This window comes from Cebus imitator, unplaced genomic scaffold (genome assembly GCF_001604975.1).
Source record: "Cebus imitator isolate Cc_AM_T3 unplaced genomic scaffold, Cebus_imitator-1.0 Scaffold18, whole genome shotgun sequence".
Lineage (NCBI taxonomy): Eukaryota > Metazoa > Chordata > Mammalia > Primates > Cebidae > Cebus > Cebus imitator.
In genome coordinates this window covers 17866059-17885553 of record NW_016107333.1, presented here as the reverse complement: position 1 = coordinate 17885553, position 19495 = coordinate 17866059, and the positions used below count along the sequence as shown (strand labels likewise).

At 38.3% G+C, this 19495-nt stretch overlaps 2 protein-coding genes across 2 annotated transcripts in view; both read left to right on the top strand.

Moving 5' to 3' along the window:
- Positions 1-2076, top strand: part of LOC119469141 (DEP domain-containing protein 4-like) — a 4287-nt gene extending 2211 nt beyond the window's left edge. Inside the window, exon 2 of the mRNA XM_037734176.1 lies at positions 1554-2076. Within this exon, the coding sequence (XP_037590104.1) occupies positions 1554-1994 (441 nt within the window). The 3' untranslated portion in view covers positions 1995-2076. The remainder of the gene's footprint in view (positions 1-1553) is intronic.
- A 995-nt stretch (positions 2077-3071) lies between these two features.
- DEPDC4 (DEP domain containing 4) overlaps positions 3072-19495 on the top strand; it is a 20257-nt gene continuing 3833 nt past the window's right edge. Inside the window, 8 exon segments of the mRNA XM_037734170.1 lie at positions 3072-3211; positions 9842-10019; positions 12293-12481; position 13414; positions 13579-13615; positions 14254-14396; positions 14486-14611; positions 17447-17525. Coding sequence (XP_037590098.1) covers positions 3079-3211; positions 9842-10019; positions 12293-12481; position 13414; positions 13579-13615; positions 14254-14396; positions 14486-14611; positions 17447-17525 — 886 coding nt within the window. The 5' untranslated portion in view covers positions 3072-3078.

Here is a 19495-nt window from a genome sequence, read left to right as displayed (position 1 = left end):
TTTTTAGTAGAGATGGGGTTTCGCCATGTTGGCCAGCTTGGTCTTGAACTCCTGACCTCAGATGATCCATTTGCCGTGGCCTCCCAAAGTGCTGGGATTACAGGCATGAGCCACTGCACCTGGCCAACTGTTTTTGTTTTTAATTGAGACAGGATCTCACTCTGTTGCCCAGACTAGAGTGCAGTGGCGTGGTCACAGCTCACTGCAGCCTTGACCTCCCCAGCTTGTGATCCTCCCACCTCAGCCCCCTGAGCAGCTGGACTAAAGGTGCACGCCACTGTGCCCTGCTAATTTTTTGTATTTTTTATAGAGTCTCCCTGTGTTGCCCAAGCTGGTCTCGAAGTCCTGAGCTCAGGCAGTCGTCCTGCTTCAGCCTCCCAAAGTGCTGGGATTACAGGTATGAGCCTCTGAACCTGGCCAGTAATGGACATTTTTCTTGTTTATAGGTTTTCATTATTTCTCAGCAATTTTTTCTTTTTTTGTGCCCATATTTAATTTTTTTCTCTTATTTGGAGAGTAAATTCAGCATGTGATAAGGCACACTTTTTTTTTCATTATGCAATATGTCCATGTAAGATAAGGCACATCTTTATCTAAACCCCTTAATCGAGAGCAACAGTGAAGCACATTTTAGAGCCCAGTCTAATATTTGGTAGTTTTGCTTTGTAATTTAGATAATTGGGATATATTCAAGTATTCAACTCAAGTAAGGATGTGACCCTGTTTCATCTTTCAGCAAATTTTTTTTTTGTTTTGAGACGTAGTCTTGCTCTGTCACCAAGGCTGGAGTGCAGTGGCACGATTTCTGCTCACCACAACCTCCACCTCCCAGGTTCAAGAGATTCTCCTGCCTCAGCCTCCTGAGTAACTAGGATTACAGGCACGCGCCACCATACTCAGCTAATTTTTTTATTTTTAGTAGAGACGAGGTCTCACCATGTTGGCCAGACTGGGCTTGAACTCCTGACCTCAGGTGATCCGCGCCCCTCCCTGGCTTCCCAAAGTGCTGGGATGACAGGCGTGAGCCACTGTGGCTGGCCTCAGCGGACTTTTTAAACAGCTGGTTTAAACGATAAAAAATAATTCATTAGTTTATTCAGTTCCTTGCCTTGATCTCTCTAATGAAGAGCTTGCCATTGTTCAAAAGGACAAAAAGAAAAAAGAAAAGGCAAAGAGCTTGGTGAAGCCACAACTCTGTAATAATCAATACTCAAATGCATTTGCATTCCTTTTAAATGTGCCCTAAAATAACATTCTTGAAGATTAAGTATAGCTAGTAGTTAACCATGTAATAAGGGTATATAAGTTCACATAATAATATATTTCACATCTGTAAAGCAAGTTCCTAGGTTTACTCTGTTTATTGGCAGACCAACATGGTACAACTTAGTAAATATACTATAGCTAATGTAAGATGTGAGATGTGAGATGACATGTAAGAAGGATATTAGCGGCAGATATGCCTTCAACAAGCTAAAGGTTGTCAAAACTGAAAAATTCGCATATTTTTGTATGATCTAAACTTGTTAGAAATGTATATTTAATTTTTTTCAGGATGCTCTGGTCCTTTTCAAGCTTCTCAGCTGTGGGAAGGTATTATTCACTCTCTTCAGGCCCAAGTGGAAATGAAAAGAAGGAGGCATCATTTAAGAACATACAAAGACTGTTTTACTGGTTCTGATGCTGTCGATGTGGTCTTAAGTCATCTTATGCAAAACACGTGCCTAAGTAGCAACGACATCTCTCGTCTTAAAGGAGTTCATCTTTGCCAAGTTTTAATGAATCACAAAGTATTTGAACTAGTAGGAATGAAGAAGCTTTTCAAAAATGAAAAGGAATTGGAATTTGAAGATTCCAACAATAGTCTCTACAGATTTCTAGGCAATAAATCATCTTATGCTCACTGCAAAACACAAAAGGATGCTGAGAATGAGTTCACTGATGAAATAAAAGCAAAAGTACCTTTAAGGTTAGTGTTACCTAAGATACTGTAATATATTTTCTTTATATCCTAGAAGAACTATATTGAGCTAAACTCAAATGCTTACTTTGTTTTTTTCAGAAGCCAATAAAAGAAATATCCATGTAAAAATTAATCCATTTATGCATTTCCTCTAAAACTGGAATGATGCAATAGTCTGGAATTAGATTATAGTGATGGCTGCATAACTTTGTGAATGTACTAGAAAACACTGAGTTACACACTTTAAAAGGGTGAATTTTGGCCAGGCAGGGTGGCCCATGCTGAGGTGAGGCAAACAGATCACTTGTGATCAGGAGTTTGAGACCAGCCTGGCCAATATAGCAAAACCGCATTTTTACTAAAAATACAGAAGTTAACAGGGTGTGGTGGCAGGCACCTGTAGTCCTAGCTACTCAAGAGACTGAGTGAGGCATGAGAATCATTTGAACCTGGGAGGCAGAGGTTGCAGTTAGCCAAGATTGTGCCACTGCACTCCAACTAGGCGACACAGAATCTTTCNAAAAAAAAAAAAAAAAAAAAAGGCGAATTTTATGGCATGTGAATCATAGCTCAGTAGTTTTTACTGTTTCCAATATAGCAGCATCTGCTGCTGTAACCAAAAATATATATTATTCCTTTTCCTTTACAACCTTTTGTTTTCCTTAGAGCAAATACGTTTTTGTTTTCTGTTTTGCTTAGTTGTTGAAGACATTATCAAATAAATTTTTCAGAATTTATACCAGAAAAAAACTATGTTTTCTAAGGAATTGATATGCTTTCTAATTTTGAAAAATGACTTAGCCAACATACTAAAAGCCAAGATTTTCTGGAAACTCAGAACAAAAATTTTCTATTCCATGATAGCAACTATGTTAACCTTAGAATTAACACATATGCTTTTTTTCTTTATTTAGAATTCTAATTTATCCTCTTTTGGTGATAGTCTATTAAATGAATTATTTGCATCTTTTATTGTAAGCTGCCTGAAATCCTTTTTGGAAATAGATAATGTATGAATAAATTTTAATACATTAATTTAAATGTGTATTTGAAATTTTGGTCTTGTATATAATGAAAAGAGTCATGTATTATTTTTTCACAGACCAGAATATGAAATGATTTCAGATCATCTAGCACAAGAGATTGGTGAGGAAAGAACTGAGGAACTTATTCATGCAATAGATGGGAATCCAGCTTTGTGTCCAAATATCACAGTTCAGAAACCTTTTCTCCGGCTTTCAAAAGAAGGTAATTTATTTTCATTATTTTTTTCATAACTTGGTAAGGAAGAGCTAACTTTTAAAAAATAGGTTCTTGCTAGCAGTTTCAAGTCCACAGCAAAATACAGCAGAAAGTACAGTTCCCACATACCCCTTGTCTCCACTCACACACAACCTTCCCCATTATCAACATCCTGCTCCCAAATGGTACATTGTTATAATCAATGCATCTACATTAATACATCATTATCACCCAAAGCCCATAGTTTACATTAAGGCTCAGTCTTGGTATTATACATTCTATGGGTTTATACAAATTTTTGATGAGATATGTCTGCCATTATAGTATCATAAAGAATAGTTTTGCTGCCCTAAAAATTCTCTGTGCTTCACCTACTCATTCCTCCCTTCTCTCTAACCCCAGGCAACCACTAATATTTTTACTGTTTCCAAGAACTGACGTTTTAAATGTGATTTAGGTAGTGTATAAGTGTACTGACTCCCTGCTTCTCTTCCCTGTAAGAGTTTCCTTCTGAACAGCAATTACATCAGATACAGCAGGTGAGGCAATATACATCTAGTAACACTTAATTCATTTTTTACAATGACCCTGACCAGATTAACTGGAAGTGATATAGTCTGTACCACAAGAGAAAACATACAGACTCACCGCAGTCCTTAGTATTTGTACTATAAAACCATCTTCTTATGAGTGTATCCTTTGTCCACTGTATAAACTCCTCCCAAACATCTTCCTGCTCCTTCCCTTTCTCAGAAGAAACTAGCTCAACTACCTGTTGCACCACTCCTCTTTACTATTTTACTTCCTCTACTTGTGTTTTTCTCCTTAAAGTGTCACTAATGGCAGAAGAAAAGAGCCCCATAGCCAGGGTAGTTAGGAGAGATATATACAAAATTCATTAATGGCCCTTTACTCCATTTGGTCAAACCATGACAGAAGCAAGACTAGCCATGACTTGCACATTGGAGGAGTATGATTTATCAACAATAGTTAACTATTAATTAACCGTTAATTCATTAATAGCCCTTTACTCCATTTGGTCAAACCATGACAGAAGCAAGACTAGCCGTGACTTGCACACTGGAGGATTATGATTTCTCAACAATAGTGAACATTGGCATGTTAAGGGAAATACAGGGTGCCCAAAGAAAGGGTGTAGAATGAGAAGAAGAGCTAGAAGAAAACCCTTTTATTTATTTATTTAGTTAGTTTTTGAGACAGAGTCTTGCTTGTTGCCCAGGCTGGAGTGCAGTGGCACAATCTCAGCTTGCTGCAACTTCTGCCTCCCAGTTTCAAGCGATTCTTCTGCTTCAGCCTCCCGAGTAGCTGGGACTACAGGTGCTCATCACCACACCTGGCTAATTTTTGTATTTTAGTAGACACGGGTTTTCACCATGTTGGTCAGGCTGGTCTTGAACTCTTGACTCAAGTGATCGGCCCACCTTGGCCTCCCAAAGTGCTGGGATTACAGGCATGAGCCACTGTGGCCAGCCATTGAGACAGTTTCACTCTTGTCGCCCAGGTGGAAGTGCAGTGGTGTGATCTCGGCTCATTGCAACCTCTGCCTCTCTGGTTCAAGCGATTCTTGTGCCTCAGCCTCCCAAGCAGCTGGGACTACAGGCATGTGCCACCATGCACAGCTAACTTTTTTTTTGTATTATTAGTAGAGATGAGTTCTCTTACACTGTGCCTGGGCATAAAAGAAAGCTGAGGAAGACTGATATTTAGAGGACAAGCAGAAGGGCCCCCCAAAAGTACAGTTTTTATTTATTACAAATGAAAAAATAACTTTTCCCATTATTTTTCCTTGAGGTCATGAGGTACCTCTAGAAATTCCTAACTAAAAGTGGATATAATATATCAGTAAAGGCCAGGGCACAGTGGCTTACACCTGTAATCCCAGCACTTTGGGAGGCCAAGGCGGGTGGATCACCTGAGGTCCAGAGTTCAAGACCAGCCTGGCCAACATGATGAAATCCCATCTCTACTAAAAATACAAAAATTACCCAGATGTTGTGGTGCATGCCTATAATCCCAGCTACTTGGGAGGCTGAGGCACAGGAATTGCTTGAACCCCAGAGGCAGGGTTTGCGGTAAATGGAGATTGCACCCTTGCACTCCAGCCTAGGCAACAAGAGTGAAACTCCATCTCAAATAAAAAAATTATAGGTAATAATAATAATTTCAACTTGTATTGGACCTTTCTCTGTGCTAAGCAGTTTGTTATGCATTTTGTATTTATTATCCATGATCTCATAGTAGCCTGTAAAGTGAAGGGTAAAACTTGCTTTTTTTTTTTTTGAGACAGAGTTTCACTCTTGTTGCCCAGGCTGGAGTGCAATGGCATGATCTTGGCCCATCGCAACCTCTGCCTCCTGGGTTCAAGCGATTCTCCTGCCTCAGCTTCCCAAGTAGCTGGGATTACAGGCATATGCCACCAGGCTCGGCTAATTTTGTATTTTGAGTAGAGACGGGGTTATCCATGTTGGTCAGGCTGGTCTCAAACTCCCCACCTCAGGTGATTTACCCACCTTGGCCTCGCAAAGTTCTGGGATTACAGGTGGGAGCCACTGCACCTGGCCAACTGTTTTTGTTTTTAATTGAGACAGGGTCTCACTCTGTTGCCCAGACTGGATTGCAGTGGCGCGGTCACAGCTCACTGCAGCCTTGACCTCCCCAGCTCAAGTGATCTAGCCACCTCAGCTTCCTGAGCAGCATTTTATGGTCAGGGAAACCAAATCAGAAGAATCATGTTGTTGTTGTTGTTGTTGTTTAAAAAAAAAAAGACATGGGAGAGAATGAAAGCTGGCACTCTAATGGGGTTTTTAAAAGTATTATCCTTATCCTTATTATACATGCACATAATATAACCTTTTAAATAGCTGTACCAGTTTGTTACAAAAAAATAGCAATTCCCTTCCCTTTCATTCCCTCCTCCCCAGACACAGCCATTTACAATTAATATCTATAAATAGCATGCTTGCATGGTTACTTTATGATTTTTCAGCTTTAGGCACATCCATTAATTTTCTAAAAGGGAAAATGGGGATTTATGTATCTTTCCCTCCTTGCATCTACCTTACAACTACTTCCTCATGCCATTATCTTTTAATATAATTAGATTACTTTGATTAGAGCAATACGGCATGTTTACATTATTTTGGCCATAAGTGCTTTTTAGAGTTGAGATATATAATAAACCATCTATTGCTAAAACCAAAAATGTATATTATTCCTTTTTCTTTACATTTTTTCTTTAGAGCAAATATATTTTTGTTGTCTGTTTTGCTTAGCTTTTTACAGTCATACACATTTTCACCTACAAATGCTCCAACACTTATCCAAATCACCTGCCGGGATGCCCAGGTGTATCAGGTATTTTATCAGTTTCATCTTCTTAGAGAAATCCCCTTCACAAGATTTATCACGTGTCAATCATTGGCTGGCTGACCTCTATGTTTGGTGCATGGTTGTCATCCTGGGATCTCCCTTCACCATGATCATGGGGATTACCTTTGCCTCTCTCTTATGTCGGATCTCCTACGTCCCGTCTTCTGTGCCTTTTCTTGTTTACTGCTCATTTTAATGGCACACATTTTCTAGTAGTTTCCTGAGAAAGGGTACGTGGGAGATATATATATATATCTATATAGATAGATAGATATAGATATAGATATAGATATAGATATAGATATTTTTTTTTTCCAGACAGAATTTTGCTCTGTTGCCTAGGCTGGAGTGCAATGGCGTGATCTTGGCTCACTACAACCTCTGCCTCCTGGGTTCAAGCAATTCTCATGCCTCAGCCTTCCGAGTAGCTGGGGTTACAGGCACATACCAACACACACGGCTAATTTTTGTATTTTTGGTAGAGACAGGGTTTCACCATGTTGGCCAGGCTGGTCTCAAACTCTTGGCCTCAAGCAGTCTGTCCACCATAATCTCCCAAAGTGCTGGGATTACAGGCATGAACCACCACACCTGGTCTGAGAAAAATTTATGTGTTTGCATTTCTGAAATTTTCTTCATTCTAGCCTCTTATTTGACTGACAGAATTCTAGGCTGGAAATAATTTCCCAAATAATTTTAAAGATTTTTCCCCATTGCCTTCTAGCTTCTTTTGTTGGTATTGCAAAGACTAAAGTGTTGCAGTTGGCTATGAAGAAAAAAAAGACTAAAGCCTTTCTGATTAATGATACTATGTATCTGATTTGTTCCCCATCTCTATTCCTAAACTTAGAGTCTTCGTTTTATCCCATGCTTTCTGAAATTCTTTTTTTTTTTTTTTTTTTTTTTTTTTTTTTTTTTTTTTTTTTTTTTTTTTTTTTTTTTTTTTTTTTTTTTTTTTTTNTTTTTTTTGAGATGGGGAGTTTCATTCTTCTTGCCCAGGCTGGAGTGCAGTGGCGTGATCTTGGCTCACTGCAACCTCCGCCTCCAAATTCAAGCAATTCTCCTGCCTCAGCCTCCTTAGTAGCTGGAACTAACAGGCATGCACCACCACGCTGGCTAATTTTTGTATTTTTAGTAAAGACGGAGTTCCTCCATGTTGCTCAGGCTGGTCTTGAACTCCCAACCTCAGGTGATCTGCCCACCCCGACCTCCCAAAGTGCTGGGATTACAGGCGTGAGCTACTGTGCCTGGCTGCTTTCTGAAATTCCAAAGTAATATGCTTTGAGGTAAATCTGTTTTTACTTACTGGGCTGTTGTAATCTATACTTTTTTTTAAATTTCTTGGGAGATTTTCCCCATTTCTCCCTAACTCTGTCTTTTCTAATTCCAATCTCTTATTCAGGTACTGGACCTTCTTAACTAGTTCTCTAATTTATGTATATTTTTCTCTCTTATTGTTCGTATTTTTGTTTTTTGTTTTTGGTTTGTTTTACCTAATAGGAAGTATCTTCAAATTTATCCTCCAGTTTTCTTATTGATACCTAAAAGCACTTTTCCTTTTTTTCTTCTTTTTTTACTTTTTCCTAAAAGCACTTTTAAGTTCTCAGAATTTCCTTTTGTGTGGCATCCTGTTTTTGTTTTATGTTTGCTTGTTTTGGTTACCTTTATGTCCCTGGCACTTAGAACAGGAGTTTGAGGCTGCAGTGAGCTATGTTCATGTTATGGCACTTCAGCCTGGATGACAGAACAAGACCCTATCTGTCTGTCTGTCTGTCTGCCTATCTATCTATCTATCTATCTATTTTAGAATTTCACATGAAATCTCTTATTTGTATATGTTTTCTTCAGAGTACTTTATAACCAAGCAAATCATGGCTCTGGGCCAAATTTAGTTCACAGGCCAAATTTAGTTCACAGGCCACTGGCTTGGGAGCTCTGCAAGAGACTTACTGTAACTGTTGCTTTTGTAATTCTGTTAAATTAAAGGAAAACCAGGCTGGTCAGAGTGCAATGGTGTTTACAACTAATTGATCACAGCCAGTTACAGACTTCTTTTTTCCTTCTCCAGTCCCACTGCTTCACTTGACTAGTCTTACAAAATAAAAACAGGCCAGGTGCGGTGGCTCACACCTGTAATCCCAGCACTTTGGAAGGCCAAGGCTGGCAGATCACTTGAGGTCAGGAGTTCGAGACCAGCCTGGCCAATTTGGTGAAACCCCATCTCTACTAAAAATACAAAAATTAGTCCAGCATGGTGGTGCATGCTTGTAGCTACTAGCTACAAGAGTTGCTCAAGAGGCTGAGGCAGGAGAATCACTTCAGCAGGGGAGGTGGACGTTGCAGTAAACTGAGATTGCACCACTGCACTTCAGCCTGGGCAGAGTGAGACTCTGTCTCAAATAAATAAAGTAATAATAAAAATAAAGGAAAAACAAAAGATTAATTATGATCTGATGGTTAGGGTGATGAAAAATGTAACAGGAATGACTGGAAACTCAAGATAAAATTAACCTAATACTGTATTTTAGTTTAAAAACAATGAACTACAATGGTCTGTGGTGCTATAAATAGATAAATAATTAGTAATCTCATATTCTCTTAGATGTATAATAGAAGTTATAAGCATGACTAGTAATTTTTATTATATTTGGAATTAACCTAATGTTGGTCTTAAGAGATAGATAACACATCTTTATAATCAGCATAACAGAAAATAAAATTAATATGGCTCATAACTCTGATGTTTAAGATTAATCTTGAAAAATTATAATATAACAAATGTAAATTATCTAAGCATTAAATTAACCCACCATATCACTACTGAACTTGTTTTTCTTTTTTCTTTTTTTGAGATGGAGTCTTGCTCTGTTGCCCAGGCTGGAGTTCAGTGGGGCAATCTCAGCTTACTGCAACCTCTGCCTCCCAGGTTCAAGTGATTCCCCTGCCCCAGCCTCCCGAGTAGGTGGCTTTACAGGTGTGCGCCACCACACTCAGCTAATTTTTGTATTTTTAGTAGAGACGGGGTTTTACCATGTTGGCCAGGCTGGTCTCAAACTCCTGACCTCAGGTGACCCACCCACCTGAGTCTTTCAAAGTGCTGGGATTACAGGCCTGAGCCACCTTGCCCGGCATAATTTTGCTTTTGTATTCTTTAGAAATAGAAAGATTTTACAATATTTATTGAATGTGTATGTTTTACTTACCAACCTTGATTGTTGCATTACTTTCCTTTTTAAGTTATACAAGATGTTTGGAAAGAACAAACATTATTATGTATTCTTCAATTGATTCACCTTCCATTCTTGGAAAATGTTTTGGAGCCTCCAGTTAAAACACAAAATCTTCAATTAAACAAAGAGGAAAATCTTGTTATCGCTAACACTTGCCTAGACAGAGAACTTATTCCAAGCTTATGTCTACGCGAGTGACTATTTTTATTGTCAAATAATTTATAATTAAAGTTTTTTCACATATTTGCCCTTTGTATTTTAAGATGTGAGCAAATATTCATGTCATAAGCTGATACCATCTCTCTTTTATAAATTATCACTATGAATTCTCACTTGATCTAACAAAGAAAGCCATTGGTCATGACCTATAAGAAGATCATTGGAAGTCGGAGTGGTTTGGTTCATATGAATTCATTTATATGTCAATTGTCTTCTCCCTACACCATCCAAAATTCTGTCATTTCCATTTTATGACCATCCCAGTTTCTACCAGCTTATTTTTCCCTGCCCTGAAAGAATACATAGTCCACATGATATACGTGAAAGAAAAAATTATAGTCCAAAGAGATTAGCCCTATCATAAAATAAGCCTAATTTGTAGATAATAGATTCAGGGAACCCTGAATGAGACTCCTTTCCCTTTTACTCCCAACTCAAAGCAATTTCTCACTTCTGAATAAAGCAGCTGCTGGCAACTATAGGTATTAGACCTTGAGTACTGTTGGGATTCCAGCAGAGAGAACTGATACAGTGCTTCTTCCCATGTAAGCCAAACAAGAAGGTTAGACACCAAGGCTGAGGACCAGAAAACTTCAGATCTTGTGAAGAGGTTAGTGATCAGAGACCTCTGGACCCTCTTAGTCAATTGTGGTGTTGTTTGCACATGGCAGATTTCTCTTATTCACAATAGGCCAAGAAAGACCCAAACAAAGGGCTGTCTTCCTGGCCTTGAGTCAGGGATAGTACAGGGACACCAAAAAAGAAACAGGATTTCTGCAGGTGCCTCTGCAGGAAACTCACAGCAGCTGGTCTGCCTTTAAAAAGGCAGAAAGGGCAGGTTTTCTGTAAGAGAAAAGCAATCAAACTGTCATTAGCCTTTCATCTGCAATACTAGGATCTAGAAGATAATGAATCACACATATTAGGCAAGATGTATATTAGGCATCTGTCAGGAGAAAAAAAAGGAAAGAAGGGCCAAAGGGCCTGTAATCCCAGCAACTTGGGATGCTAAGGTGAGAAAATTGCTTTAGGCTAGGAATTCAAGACAAGCATGGGAAACATAGTGAGACCCTGTCTCTTAAAAAAAAAATTAAAAATTAGCTAGGCATGACAGCACATGTCTGTAGTCCTAGTTGCTCAAGAAGCTGAGGGGAAAGGATCACTTGAGCCCAGGAGCTGGAGGTTACAGTGATCTATGACTGTGTCACTGCACTGTAGCTGGGTGACATAGCAAGAACCTGTCTCAAGGAAGGAAGGGATGAAGGGAGGGAGGGAGGTGTTGGAGGGAGGGAGGGAGGAAAGGCAGAGGGAATGAGTCAGGAAAGATATTTGAGGATTGTGAAGAATTCAGGCCAGGCACAGGGGTCCACACCTAAAATCCTAGCACTTTGGAAGCCCAAGGCTGGTGGATTGCTTGAGTCTAGAAGTTTGAGACCAGCCTGAGCAACCATAGCAAAACCCTGTCTCTATAAAAAATACAAAAATTAGCCAGGTGTGATGGTACACACCTGGGGGACTAAAGTGAGAGGATTGCTTTTTAGTCCAGGAGGCGGAGTTTATAGTGAGCCAAGATCATGCCACTGCACTCCAACCTGGGCAACAGAGCAATTTTTTTCCTATCTCAGGAAAAAAAAAAAAAAAAAAAAGTCAAAAAAGGGGACATACTATTAAGGGAAATTATAATAAATTCTAATCTCTGTTGGCAAAACCTAGGGGTTGGGAGGGCAGCAGATATGGAAAACGGAGAAAAAAAGGCCTTCCAAAGGAGTCACCGGACGGCGGGGTAGTGACAGGACCTTAAATTTCTTATCTTACTGGGGTGGGCAAATAAGAAAGGTAAAACAATGTGTGGTGAGGTAAACAATACATCTAGGTTGGGGAAATATTTGGTATCTTATTTTCAAATAATAATAGAACCATATGCATCTCATTGGAGTAGGAAAAGGGAAGAGAACTACTAACAAAATTAGAAATAAATAATAAAGTGTTCACTAAAAATTATTTTAACTTTGTGAAAATAAAGGTCCATAAAGGTGTGTGGTGGTGTTCAGTAAGGAATACAGCCATTCTCTTATAGTCCTTCGCTCATCCATTGAAATGTATTGAAATGCTTCTCTCAAAAAATAATTTCTTCTTTAGATTTATCTAGCTTAAATTAGCCAGATTTTATCATGTTTTATCTGACAGTGCATGTAGTTAAATGGAAATGTTAACCATTGATTTATTTTGGTTTGCATTTTCCCTCCAGGATTGATAACTGGCTTAATGCAGCAATTGAATGCTTGGAGTATTTCCCTGACCAGTTGATAGTTGCAGCTAGTCAGCAGTTAATGCAAAACAGAAATGAAGAGACAAGATTGAACATTCAGAGGAAGATACTCTTTGATGTCATAGCAAAATACTATACACAAGAGAGAGCGTGCCTATTAACTGATGAGTATCTTTTTTTTGGGGGGGGGGCAGTGGTGTTTCTTCTTTATTCAGCAAGGCTTCCACTTTCCCGGGAATCTGTTCTGAAGCAGTATCAGCGACACAGAACAAATAAAACAACTTGTACCATTGTCCTTGACACTGCAATAAAGTGTGAGACACCCATTGTTACTAGTGTTCCAGTTGAGACCCCTGATGTACAGACACCATGAGCCATGTATTCAGTTAAGCCTGGACTGACATTTCAGTTCTGCTGTGTACTTAACCATGTAAACTTGGGCTCTTTAACTTAATTTTTCCAATCCCAGGTTCCCTATCTGTCAAAACAGAGCCAATAATATCTATTTGACAGCACCATTCTGAGTTGTAATCAGCTCAATATGAAGAGCTTCCAAGTATGGCTCCTGGAACATAGGACACATTGAATACTCAGTAGTTAGTTCATGTTAGCAAGATGTGCTTTACTTTCTGTCACAGCAGGCAAACAGGTGGCCCAAAGAATAGATTCAGCTCACAGACATGTTTCATCCAGTTGAATACAGTTTTTAGAATTGTAAAATATCCAGTTTACCATAGTCCCCCCACCACTTCCAACTGTGTCATGCAGCCTACTTCATTCATTAACTTTAGTGGCCTGGCCCTGTAAACATTTGAGTTTTAGACTCTTGCCCTACCATAGCAATGCAGTTAATCCAACAAGACTAACATCCCTGCCTCATTAATTCAGAATCTTTTTTTTTCCATTTATTTATTTTATTGCATTTTAGGTTTTGGGGTACATGTGAAGAACATGCAAGATTGTTGCATAGGTATACACGTGGCAGTCTGATTTGCTGCCTTCCTCCCCGTCACCTACATCTGGCATCTCTCCCCTTGCTATCTCTCCCCAACTCCCCACCCCCCACCGTCCCTCCCCTATTTCCCCCCAACTGACCCCAGGGTGTAGTGCCCCCCTCCCTGTGTCCATGTGTTCTCATTGTTCAACACCCACCTATGAGTGAGAACATGCGGTGTTTGATCTTCTGCTCTTCTGTCAGTTTGCTGAGAATGATGGTTTCCAGGTTCATCCATGTCCCTACAAAGGACACAAACTCAACTGATGAGTATCTTGATATTCATTCAGGAATTATTGAACTTTTAGGTAAGACAGGATCTTTATACTTTAATTTTCAGTGTAATGAAGTATACAAGTTGAAGTAGAGAATTGTGTATACTATATGAGTATTACATTTTAATATTTTTCTTCTATGACGTTAAGGTACTTCAAGGAGTCTTTTTTTTTTTTACGTCACTACTATTGCTTACCTTTTAAATTGTATTATCAAATGTAACTAATATAGTATAGGGTGTAAATCTAAGGCAGTACATCATAGGGATATCACAGGGACATTATAAGAAATATGATATAGTACAAGGATTTAAGAACTGAGGTACCTAGAAATACTAATTTCTGAGTTATTAATTTGGTGACCTTTAGCAAAATAAAAATTGAGTGACATAATATGTTATTTTTTAGCTATGTAAGTGGCCATATAATTTCAGGTTAAAAACAAAATACTGTTTGATAATTCTGGGTGTAGTTACATTGGATATTACATAGAATTATATAGATAATTTCCTATGCATTTAAAATATTCCATAATAAAAAATTTTTAAGTGTAGAAAAGAACTTGTAAACCAATACAACATTGTAGCATTTTAATTGACTACTAAGTAAATACTTACTATACTCTCCATTTTTTATCCCATGCTTTGTTTACTTTGTAACCCATGTAACAGAAAATGAGAAAAAAGCAAAAGCACTTGAAGCTGTACAACTGTATCTAAGATTGTTGTCACTGAACATTAGAGAAGACTTATGACGGCTACTTATTTTTATGGCTGTGGCATCACAGCCCAATGCCTACAAGTTGCAAAAACAGGTGAAAATTTTTGCAGTAAATTTTACCATCTTTTTGCTATTTTTTTCTTTAAAAACCATTTATGCTAATGTTAACCTTTCTGTTTACAGTATGATAACAAAACAGTGGTCCTGAAAACTCTTGCCAAATCAGTTTTGCAAACCAAATCATTATTAAAAGTGCAGGCAGAACAACTGGTCTGGTTTCTACTGGAGTATCACTCTGAGCTCTTTAAGGTATCTCTGGCATTTTACCTGGGCACATTTATTCCTGAGCTATTTGTGTCAAACAAAAAAGCAAATCATTCACTTCTTAGTAAATAATTTACTAAGTATAATGTGCAAAGTTTAAGGAAATGCTGACTCCCCATACCCATGAAAGAATAGGAAACAGACTTAAAACTATTTTGTTAGCTGGGCACAGTGGCTCACGCTTGTAATCCCAGCACTTTGGAAGGCTGATGTGGGTGGATCACTTGAGCCTAGGAGTTTGAGACCAGCCCGGGCAACATGGCAAAACCTCGTCTATACAAAAAAAAAATATATATATATATATATTAGCCAGGCGCTGTGACACACAACTGTGGTCCCAGCTACCAGGAAGGCTGAGGTGAGAGGGTCAATTTAGCCTTTGAGGTTGAGGCTGCAGTGAGCTGTGATGGTGCCATTGCACTCCAGCCTGGGTGATAGAGTCAGAGACCCTGTCTCAAAACAAAACAAAACACCCAGGAGTGGCAGTAGCATTAGTAAAACATGGTCATATTCTTACTATATTTTGAAATGTTTTTGAAAAATTTTTAGCCTCACTATTATATTTCAGTACCAGACAATAGTATGAATACATTTAAAGGTGTTATTTCTTCAAAACCTCTCTAAAGAATTTTCTTTCTTCTCTTTTCTGGCTTAAAAATGTGTCTGGCTGGGCACAGTGACACATGCCTTTAATCCCAGCTACTCTGGAGGCTGAAGTGGGATGACTTGAGCCCAGGAGTTTGCAACTAGCCTGGGCAACATTGCAAGATCCCATTTTATTTAAAAACAAATTTTTGTCTTATGTAATAATGAAACATATTGATCCAAATTTTGTAATAGTTCTGTTGACCTTAACTGAACTTTTTTTCTATTATTTACAAGAAAAAGGTGGTACTAAGTATATACAATAGAGGCAGTCCCCATTAACGTTAAACATTAAAATGTTTCATTTATGAATTTTGAATTCATGTTATGTAAATATTTAATGTGACAGTCACTAAACTAAAATTCTTATATGTAGTTTTTCTCATACGTAGTTTACCTGCTAAAATGGGTCCTAGATTTCAACTAGCAATTTAGAAAGAATACTTCCTCTCTTCTCTCCTCTTCCATATTACTCAGCCTCTCTGCTTTCTTCTTTCTCACTCTACCCTCTCCTCTACATAAATGAATCTGCCTCTTTCCTACACATGGTACAGACATTAGGAAGGATTGTCTTTTCATCTTCCTACCTCCCCCTTCATGTGAAAACTAGCAGTGTCATAAAGAAACATACTGTTTTGAGCAAGGTGCTATGACTCATGCCTGTAATCCCAGCATTTTGGGAGGCCGAGGCAGGTGGATCACTGGAGGTCAGGAGTTTGAGACTAGCCTGGCCAACATGGCGAAACACTGTCTCTGCTGAAAATACAAAAAGTAGCCGGGCTTGCTGGCAGGCACCTGTAATTCCAGCTACTTGGGAGGCTGAGGCAGGAGAATCGCTTGAACCTGGGAAGTGGAGGTTGCAGTGAGCAAAGATTGTGCCACTGCACTCCAGCCTGGGTGACAGCGTGAAACTCCATCTCAAAAAAAGAAAAGAAAAGAAAAGAAACATACTGGTTCAAATTTTGTAGCAGACCACAAAGGGAGAAAAGGAATTTGACATGGGCTGGAGGAAGTAGGGGTATGGGAATCAGGAAGCAGGGAGAAGGGCCCTGGTGGTTGGTTTCTAGAGATTAGAGGCTGGTGTATTTCAGGGAGGCTGAGGTGGGGATATTTATGATGGGGGCTCTCAAACATGCCAGGCTTCTTCCTGTTACAGGGCTTTCCCTTTGCTGTCTACCTTTGGCCACTGCTTTCACTCTAGCCTCTTACTCTGCTTTATGTTTTCATAGTGGTGCTTATCACTACCTGAAAGTATATGTATTTGCCAACTTTTTTGTTAAATTGTCTTTCTCTCCTACGAGAATGTAACTTCCCATAAATTTGGGAACTTGATCTACTCATTCATCACCTATAACAGTACCTGGCACATAGAAATCACTTGCTCAATTTTTATTGAATGACAGATTGAATTAATGGGGACAGTATCATGGCTGGAAAGTGGCAGGACAAATAGAAGCTAATGAAAAGGTAGCTGGTGAGCCCGATGAAGGAGCTATCTAGAAGTGAGCTTCGGGATTGGTAGGGATAGGGCATGCCCTCTGCAACAGTATTAGTCAAGGGATTATTCTCCAGATATGCGTAGTAGCCTTGGATTACCGTTAGTATACCCAAATTGGAAAAGGAATATAGACCTATTTTGTTTGTTTGGAGGTTTTTGATGCTGTTATTAGGGACAAGATCTTGCTCTGTTGCCCAGACTGGTCTCGAACTTCTGGACTCAAGTGATCTTCCTGTTTAGCATCCCAAAGTGCTGGGATTACAGGTATCAGCCACCACACCTGATCATTTTTCTATTTTAAGAGAATAATTTTAATGTATTTTAGAGCTGCTATTTACCTAGGGACTATGTAATTACAATGTAAGGTTATTTAAATAAATACTGTAATTGAAGTATAAATAATTTTTATTGTTATAGAACATTTCACTATTGATGAGTTAGCCTAATTTTAAATATAGTACATACATGAAAGCAGAAAATAAGATTTTAAGAGTGCTAAAAAATTTTCAAGAATTCATAATTCAGAGGCCTTTTGCCACCCACCCTTTCCACTCATCTACAATCCTTTCCCTCCACTCATTGGTCAAAAATATTGAGATTTTTTTTTTCTTTCTATGTTGAAATCCTGGCTAGAAAAAAATCATATTAAATATTTGAAAATACCTGTTTTTGTGTAGACATCAGTTACTTTATTGGATCTGGTTAGTAAGAAACTTAAGAAGCTTCTACATGGAGAAGATGCAGATGCCACATCAAGTATGGATTCCAGCTTGTTTCTCCTTTATCCTTAAGTGATTGCGGTGGCCAAATGAGTTGGGAAGGCATCAAAGATGAATATGTAATAAATATATGTAAAATGTTGTAAAAAATGGTTATAGTAAGGTTATTATTATTATTTTTAGTATCTCCAGGGTAAGTTCTTCTCTAGTTCTTTTCGGAAACCCTTTGTTTATTTACCTTTTCTACTAAAAAGGCAAGAACCTTGTGTCTCTCACTGCTGCTCCCAATTCTCACCTCCCCTTCAGTTATCACCCACATGCCTGTTTCTTTGCTCCTGAGCTCTCTGTGGTGTCTTTTTCTGACTCTCTCAGATTCTTTTTCTTGTTTTCATCCTCTCTCCATTACCCGCTTCTTTTCTAGGGGAAGGATCAAATTTTATAGAAGGGCAGCCTGACCCCCAGTTGAATAGACTCCATGATTCTTTTCACTCAGTGTCTTTAGGCAATTGATCTCATTCTTTAACATAAAACTGTTGAAAACTATAAAATATTTTTAATCCTAATTTATTAAGACTGTCACACAGGAAACAAGATATCCTAATAGATATATCTGTGAGTGCGAGCACCAAATTGTCTGGACAAGGCATTTAACCCCTTTTTGCCTCAGTTTCCTCAACTACCGAACGGGAATGATAATATCTATCTCATTGTGTAGTTAAATATTTAATATTTATGTTATTAATAGGATATTATTCTATTAATATATAATGCTGGTTATAATTAATTATGATTAATATATCTGAATTAACATGATATTAGCTGACACATATATTGAGCCCTACTATGTGTCAGACACTGTGGTGAAGATTAACATAATTTATGAAATTATTTAATGTTCACAATAATCTGTGTAGGTGTATTAATATTATTTCATTTTATAGGGGAGGTAACTGAAGCTTAGAGAGGTTATGTAACTTGGTAAACTAGCAAGACATGTGACCTTCTTTTAAAAAAAATGTCAAGGGTTGTGGCAGGGGGGAAAATGTTTCAAAGGCATTATTAATTGTTGAAAAGAACATTTACAGAGGAGGGCATAAGTGTACTTGCTTGAATTACTTGGAATTTCTCAGCTAATAGATGTCATTTTATCTCATTCCCTTCTTTGAATACAGAGTATATGGCAACAAGTATGTTGCCACATGCATCTTGCCTATATGATGTAATTAATGATATGAATCAAATATTCTGAAACTAATAGTTAGAATCTTTTGGATTAATTTATTCTTATCTGGCTAATTTCAAAACAAACATTAATTGGCTGCCATTACTGCATTAGCTTTCACATTCAACTTTTCATTACTTTTGACTTTTGAGGAAAATGGATGGATTGTTGGCATTTTACTCTTTATTTCTATTCAACAATATATGCCAGGCAGGGCCCAGTGGCTCAGGCCTGTAATCCCAGCACTTTGCAAGGCTGATATGGGCAGATCACCTGAGGTTAGGACTTCGAGACCAGCCTGGCCAACATGGTAAAACGCTGTCTCTACTAAAAATACAAAAATTAGCCAGGTGTGGTGGTGCATGCCTGTAATCCAAACTACTTCGGAGGCTGAGGCAGAAGAATCACTTGAACCTGGGAGGCAGAGGTTGCAGTGAGCCGAGATTGTGCCACTGCACTCCAGCCTGGTTGACAGAGTGAGACTCCATCTCAAAAAAACAAAAATAAAAACAAATACACTAAGGGGAGATTATGAATATAAATGTTTTTGCACAATGCCATGTGCTATAAGCACTTGGAAAGTAAAGAGTTTTCTGACAGCATTTCTCCCTAAATAGCTTACCTATTTTATCTCTTCTTGAATCTTATCTCTTACTCAGTAAAACTGTCAGAGTATACCAGTAAACCACTTAAATTTTTAGATTGTCTCGATGTTTTGTATTTTTTGCTTTTTTTTCCATAGGTTATTTGAAATTCATTTTCTTTTGTTTTCTTTTTTTTTTTTT